The 7,940-nt window shown below is 42.6% G+C and overlaps 1 protein-coding gene across 1 annotated transcript; it reads left to right on the top strand.

Moving 5' to 3' along the window:
* Window positions 7-4,844, top strand: ADRA2C (adrenoceptor alpha 2C). Its single transcript, XM_021396763.1, has one exon. It carries the CDS (start codon window positions 50-52, stop codon window positions 1,388-1,390), a length of 1,341 nt encoding a protein of 446 aa, XP_021252438.1. The 5' UTR covers window positions 7-49; the 3' UTR covers window positions 1,391-4,844.

The raw sequence follows: 7,940 nt of genomic DNA, 5'->3' as shown, positions 1-7,940 counted from the left end.
CGGGGGCTCCGCGGGGCTCTGTAGGACGGCGGCGGCCCGCACACCCGCCATGGATCTGCTGCTGCTGGGGAACACCAGCCTGGGCTCCCCCAACGGGTCCCTGGCGCTGCTGCCCCCCTCGTCGCCGTCCTCCGCCGCCCTCCTGCAGCCTCCTTCCCCCTACTCGCCTGCTGCCGTGGCCAGCCTGGCGGCCCTGGTTGGCTTCATCATCGTCTTCACTATCGTGGGCAACGTGCTGGTGGTGATCGCCGTGCTCACCAGCCGGGCTCTGAGAGCCCCCCAGAACCTCTTCCTGGTATCGCTGGCCAGCGCAGACATCCTGGTGGCTACTCTGGTCATGCCTTTCTCCTTGGCCAACGAGCTGATGAACTACTGGTACTTCGGCAAAGTGTGGTGCAACATCTACCTGGCGCTGGACGTGCTCTTCTGCACCTCCTCCATCGTCCACCTGTGCGCCATCAGCCTCGACAGGTATTGGTCTGTCACGCAGGCAGTGGAGTATAACCTCAAGCGGACTCCTCAGCGGATCAAGGCCATCATTGTCACCGTCTGGCTCATTTCTGCTGTCATCTCCTTTCCGCCGTTGATCTCCATGTACCGGGACCCTGAAGGGGATGTCTTTCCCCAGTGCAAGCTCAATGATGAGACATGGTACATTCTTTCTTCTTGCATTGTCTCTTTCTTTGCGCCTTGCCTCATCATGGTGTTGGTCTATATCCGTATCTACCGCGTGGCCAAGCTAAGGACCAGGACTCTCTCTGAGAAGCGTACGATGCCAGAGGGGTCCTCCCAGACTGAGAATGGCTTGAGCCGCGCTGCTGGGGGCTGCACATCCCTGAGGATGCAGCTGGGAGAGAACGGACATTATTCAGTGCACCACTGGCGCAAAGCCTCTGAGCTGGAGGACATTGAACTGGAGGAGAGCAGCACCTCAGAGAGCAGACGGAGGCGGAGCCGGGAGGAGCATCCTCGCAAAAGCAGCAAGAGCCAGTCCTTCTCCTACTCATATTCCTCCAAGCACTCCAGTAGCCGTCTTTCCCGCTCTAGCAATCGCTCCATGGAATTCTTCTCATATCGCCGTCGTCGGAAGCGTAGCAGTATCTGCCGTAAGAAAGTCACCCAGGCCCGGGAGAAACGCTTTACCTTTGTGCTGGCCGTGGTCATGGGGGTCTTTGTAGTTTGCTGGTTTCCTTTTTTCTTCAGCTACAGCCTCTATGGTATTTGCCGGGAGGCATGTGAGGTCCCTAAGACTCTCTTCAAGTTCTTCTTCTGGATTGGGTATTGCAATAGCTCCCTCAACCCAGTCATCTACACCATCTTCAACCAGGACTTCCGCAGGTCCTTTAAACACATTCTCTTTAAGAAGAAGAAGAAGAACTTTAGGCATTGAGCTGGAGGGATAAGAGGGATGGATTTGCCTTGAGCAGACGTGAAGTTAAAAGGGAAGGAAAAGGCTCTGTGCTGGAAAGGAAGGGAGGGGAGAGAACATGGGGTTGGGGCACAGAGAGAAGGAAGAGGGCTCTCCCCCTTGGAGGTGCAGAGTGTTGTGAGAAATGGGGATGGTATCAGGGAGGCTGAGCATGTTCATTGCGGTGCAGAAACTTGGCAACTTGGTGCTGAAGGAGCTGTTCTGGGGTGCGGATGGGTAAACTGGAAAGGGTGGAATTGTCTTTGAACCCTGATGGAGGACACAGGGAGTCCACAGAGGAAATTGGGTAAGACACTGAAATGGAGAGGCCCGGAGCTTATAGGGGCTCTGCAGTTTTGTGGGAAAACAAGCAGAGACAGCAAGAGGATAAGATTAAGTGGCAGTTGTGGTGGAATAATGGATCTGAGTATTAACAGAGCAGTTGGGGCCATTGATGGGCTTGTCCCAGTAAGAAACTGGCTATTACTGCTTATTTGGGGAAAAGTGCTAGGCACCAGGCGCTGGCAGTCTTCTGAATTATGAAAGGATTTAAATGTTTGCCAAAAAAAAAAAACCCTAAAGAACAATCCAAACTCTTTTCTAAATAAACCTTTGTACTGTTAAAACCTTCTGAATGATGATTTTACACAGGGCTTATAAAGCATGGGGTATTCTTTCTCTTTGGAGGGGTTTTTGCATATAGAGCTGGATGGGAAATGTTTTTCCTGTCCTCCTGTAAAATTTGTCAGTGGGACAAACCTGGGAGTTTTGCATGTTTTCACAAAATATAAAGAGCACATACACACAATGACCTTATTTCCCCCTGCTGGAGTTCCAGGCAGTAAATTCCTGCTTCATCGCTCTCAGATCAGTGGCATAAGAACCTCGCTGTCCTGGAGCAGGTGGCTCTTTTAAGACAAGGATTCAGTTATAAACCAGTTTCCGTTAAAACAAAATCATTTTGCTGAACCGAACTAAAATTTTTCTGAAGTCAGTTTTCTAACTAGCTCAACTTAAATGTACTGTGGCAAACCTTCTCCCCATCCTTGTAGGTCCCCCGCAAAAGGCTTATCTCAGGGCTAGATGGATGCTGCTCTTATCCTCAGACAGGCAGTCAGAGGCACTCTGCTATGCAGATTTTCAGAAGAGCAATCACCATACCACTGAGGTCTTTAAATCCTTCGTATTTGCAGACTTAGAGCAACTAAATCCTTTCTATTTATTTTCTTTAATGAGAAGCATACGTTACAGGTTGTCAGTGGTTTGTGTGAACAAATCTCAAATGAAGGTGCCATTGTTCCAAACCTTTAATATTAATACTGCCTTCTTTCCCTTTTCCTGTTTGCATTTCTAGTTCATGATTTCAGAGCATTTTGCTAGGGGCAGGGGGGAGAAGAAGCATTTGGATAGTTACTAAAGCAAGCTGTATTTCCCATGGATTTATGACATATAAAATGTCATACACTGTAATGAAGAGAAGGAGAGACAGGGGCTGGTGTCTGTGTATTCCTCACTGAATGCATACTGAGTGTAAGGCTCAGCTGAACATTTACATCCCTTCTCCAGCTGTGCTGCTGCAATATGTGTATTCTGTTTGCAGGGGTAAATACTGCTCCATTTTGTTATGTGTATCACTCCTTCCATAGGCAGTAGGATTTGGCATCTGCCTCAAATGAAGCTTACCATAGTAAACAGCTCTTTGAAAAAAATAGAATGAAGTATACAGCGGGCTGCTTGAAACAGCTAAATCAAATCTATACCTGGAAATCATTAGGTATGCCCTTCTTTACTCCCTCTATTCTGTCTGAAAAGTGTTTGTACCCTCTCTTCTTTTGAAATCTCTACATCAGAAGAAGAAATGATAGAGCAGTCAGTTTGTTTCATCAGTTTTTCATTCAGTTCACTTAACCCTGGAAAAGCAAGTTGGCGGTGGTTACTATTCTGGTGTTAATTCAATAAGCAATTTAACTTCAGGGCCATCTCAAGTGGGAGGGAGTTCTGCCTAAGTAAGGATTAGATGATTGCACTAAATGTGTTTAAAGTTTGCTTGATTTCATTAAAGAAGCAACGGAGACGTTTTCAGTGTCTTAAATCCATAACTTAGTGGGTCCTTTCTTGAAATAAGGCTTGAAGTTGTAAAAAGATTTGAAGTTTGTTTAAACATTTGCATTTAAAGAAGGCACGTTAAGACATTTTCAGGAGCATCCCTATGTAAATTACAAACGTTTTGGTACAAGTGTGTACCTGAGACAGACAAATATAAGAAAAAGTTGCAACAGACCAAGAGGAGGAAACTACAAGCCATTTTCTCTTGTGTAAAATGGAGAATTCTTTTTAAAATGACATCAAGAAGAGCTGAGCAAGAGCAGATAGTTTCTAGGTTATCATGTAGCTAAAAAGTTCAAGTTCATTTTATATGAATAAACTATATAATTGCCAGAGCAACCAAAGCAACATACGGTATATAGCTACTACCTCTGAGCTACTGGGTGGTTTCATTAGAGATACCCATTCCTACCAAGATAAGGGTCTGGTTTTGTCACCTAATGTTCATTTAGATTGGATTCCCAGTCTGCAGAAACACAGCAGTTTCACTGTTGCACTGTTTTTGAAGTAAGATTTGTTGTCTACAAGCGCAATCCTTCCCCTTTGTTTTCATAAAATTCAAGGAGTCTCTGGAAATGAAATTTAACTGACAGGTTTAAAGTGGAGGTGAAATATGTATGGAATGGCTGATGTGCCTTAAAAGTAATTTCTTTGCTATAAAATTATTCTGTAATCGTCATATAATGCTTCTATTTTTGTTTTGCATTTTAAAATGCCTAAAAAGGGATTGATGCAGATACTGAACATCTATGTACAGCAGCATATTAAAACCAGGACATTCTCTGTGATTTTAATTTCTCATCACAGTTACTCATCTGTTTCAGTGTCTCAAGAGGATTTTATTTCTTCTGAGCTAGGTAAAAAGTAATATTCATCAATAAAGTTGTGCAGTATACACCCCTTTTAAGTGCATTTCCCTCTAAATTAGTGAATACAGAGGATTTCTATAAATATTGTTTTTAATGTAACTACTGAATATGCTTCAAGGAAGTAAAATGGGGCTGATTTATTTTTTTAATTAGTGTTCTGTTATTACTTGTAATAGCTGAAGACTGGAATTTGTAACGTTGTGTGTTGTTAACATTCCATAAAAAGTTATCAGCTCTGCAGCTTGCACTGTGGCTGTACTTCCACTCTAAGTTGGCTAATGGCATGTCAAGGAAAAATGCAGCCAATGAAGCTTTTGCTTAAGAAAAAGGGAGAAGATATGTTTCAAATGTATTCATTTGTATCTTTGGTTACATCTGATGAGCTGGTGGAAACACTCTTTTTCTCTACTATTGTGGAAGAAAAAAATATTACTATAAAGCCATATTGATTTTAACACGCACCTGATCTTTAACTGTTCATTTGTGTATTTTACCATGAAGAATGTTTTCTGTCAGTCTAAAGTGAGAAGTTAATGCTTCATTTTCAGAACCAATTTTCTGAGCAGTACCACTATTGGTTCATTATTGAAATATCAGACAATGCGGCTTAGCTAGGATGAGAACTCAGTGCTGCTATCTTTCAGCTCCTCTGTGGGAGGTTTGCATGAGTAACACCCGCAGGATCAACCTCTTCAAGACTTGGGGCAAATGGAGGGTACCATATATACATGAGATTTGACAGGATCACAGCTTTAAAAACAGATGAAAAACTGTAACACAATGGCTTTGTGCACACTGAGCTGCACCATCCTTTGTGAGTAACCCCAGAAAACTTCAATAGAGTTTTCTTGTGAATGAGGGAGCTACTCAGTGTGGGCAAGGATGTTAGCTGCCTTTTTTCAGCAAGTGTGCCTGTGGAATGTAAGTAAACATTTGTAAATGTACAGCTGATTGAAAGCAGTCCTCCTGGCTTCACTTTGTCCAAGCCTATAGAAAGTGTGGCGTGGGTCAAGGTTCAAGGTTCAAACCCACAGAAGGTGTGGGTCAAGGGATTTTTGACTACATCAGAGCAGCAAAGCTTACTGTATTTTCAGAATAAGTTGTATGAAGAATATTATCTGATTGCGTCTGTTTTTCACGGAAGAAAACTGTTGGTCTCTTCCTCACTCCCTGGAAGTTGATATTGGCTAGAACAGCGCCTGAGATATAGGAGGATTTTGTAGGACACATCAGTAATAGCATGCATTTCATGAGAGTGCTCTAACTTTAACTTATGACTACAGTCAAGAAGGAAGGAATGCCTACAAGGGCAAAGTAAAAGCCAGATGCTATTTGTGGGTTTGTTTTCATGGTCACTCATGAAGTTGATGAGCAGCAGGCAGCCAGAGGCTTCAGATGAAACACTCTAGACTTAGAGGGAGCACAGTGTGTGAGGAAGTGAATCCCCAGAGCACCAGATGAATTAATATTTACCCTCTTTGTAGCTTAGACAAGAATGTTGGAGGCTTTTTCTTTGCATGTTAGCAAATGTTAATTTGCCTTCCAGACCTGTGGATCAACTAGGTCATACAGAAGATGCTGTAAGAGTAGGTAGGGTTAGGGGATCACTTACTTTGGTGTTCAGCACCTAGCATAAGTTTGTCCTTTGTCCTTGCAAATGAACCAAATACAACCTGTCACTTTGACTCCAAAGGCCATGTAGCATCAATAATTCAACACTGAATTCAGTTACGTTTTGCAGAAAACGTTGTTTTTTACAATATACCCTGCACACCTCTGCTTTGAGACCACTTAAAGCGTGGAAGGAAGGGACAATGAGCAGTTTGAAGAGTTGTGAGTGCGTCGTGAAATTTCCCTGGGTCGCATTCTGATAACTGAGCTAGCTTAAATTTTGTGCCTTCCCAATGACTTTGAACTCCTAGAAAAGACCAACAGAGGTACATGACATGGAAATAGTGGACATACTGCTTCTCAGGGAAGCAGGTGTCAGGTTTTTCAGGGAATATACCAGAAGCCCAGTCCTTCAGTGATAACTCTGTTACTGTTTTTAATGGGAAAGGCTTGGGTATCTTGAACTCATGATGACTGTCACGCTTGGTCTTAATTTAGGTGATACCTACATTTGGCACATTGCCTTTTTTTTAAGTATCAGCCTTGAAACTACCAGAAGTGTAAGTAGTTTCTTAAATATTTACAGAAGTTCATTTTAAGTAGTTTTTTTCTCATGCCCTTCACTACGCTATCCCACATATTTTGTATTTCAACTGCACAGCAGTTGATAAGGAAGATTGCTGGCATCTCACAGGAAAAAAAGGGAAAGGAGCACAGGCATAGAAAATACTAGGAAATGAAACCTGGTCTAGCCCCAGCCTAGCATTTTATCACAAGATCTGTCAGGCAAAATTGCAGCTTATTTTTAATAGACTGTGGTAATGAAACTGTTTACACTAGAAAAAAGAAAAAAGCTTTTCTGTCAATGGATGGCATTCTACTATGAAATAATTCACTATACTTCTCTGAAAAATCTAATGAAAAATCAAACAGCACTTAATTCAATTTGTCTATATGTAGCTCTCTTTAAAAAAAATGGTTTATTAAAGGTCCTGAATGTAAAGTACACAAACATACCTGCCTGCTTCATCAAAATCAATTACTTTTAAGTGTTTCAGCATTTTTGTGAACAGCAGTCATTCATTTTCTGTGATACTCTTTCCTGATAGCTCTCTCCTGACAGAGGAAGCTGTACATTCTGTTGACAACAGGAAAAAAAAGATGATTTGTATTTCCCTCTGATAGCTCTGTTAATCCCTTCTAATTAATTAAAATCAGGCCATGAGAAGTCATTTTTGTGGTGTGATGTCTAACAAGTGGCATGAGTCAGGGAAATAAGAACCTGGCTGATTCTGAATTGTATGGCACACTCGGTACAGAGGCTAACCCTAGGTTGCAGGTACATTCTTCTCTTGGTTTTGTTCTCTTTGCCTTTGACCCAAAATTGCAAATGATTTCCTCTATGGTGTAACAGTTTCAGTACAGCATCCCTTTCAACTCAGTCCACTGGAGTAGGAAATTAATACTGAGGTCTCCCACTTCCTCACTGAGTGCTTTCGCCAAAAGACTATTTATAAAGGTGATGCAGCTAAAATGCTTTTCCTTTAGGCATATAAATGTTTTATTTGACCTAGCTTTTTGTCTCTCAGTAGACTAACGCTTTTGTTTCACAAGGACATTCTCTATCTGGAAAGCAAACATATGTCAAAAACTGGGAACAGCTGAATTAAGCAAAAGGCTTAATCTTGTCTGTGCTGGGGGTGCCCTGTCTGAGACCAATGATACAAGCAGAGTGTGGAGCTGTTCAACTGGGGCCCTTGTAGGTACACAGAGGAACAATCTCAAGTGTCCAGCAAAGGTTAGAGTAGTAAAATACATGCCTATTGAATTCCAGAATTGTGGAGGTTAGAAGGGACTGCTGGAGATCATCTACTCCAAACCCCCTGCTAAAGGTTTCCTAGAGAATCACTCCATGTAAGGCAGGAGAGCTCTCTCACTTTGTCTTT

The sequence above is a fragment of the Numida meleagris genome, chromosome 4, assembly GCF_002078875.1.
Source record: "Numida meleagris isolate 19003 breed g44 Domestic line chromosome 4, NumMel1.0, whole genome shotgun sequence".
NCBI classification, from domain to species: Eukaryota; Metazoa; Chordata; class Aves; order Galliformes; family Numididae; genus Numida; species Numida meleagris.
The sequence above is the reverse complement of the archived record's forward strand: the minus strand, read 5'-3'. Positions and strand labels throughout refer to the sequence as shown.

Coding starts and splice junctions, on each gene's coding strand:
- ADRA2C (XM_021396763.1), top strand. CDS start 50: ATGGATCTGCTGCTGCTGGGGAACACCAGCCTGGGCTCCCCCAACGGG.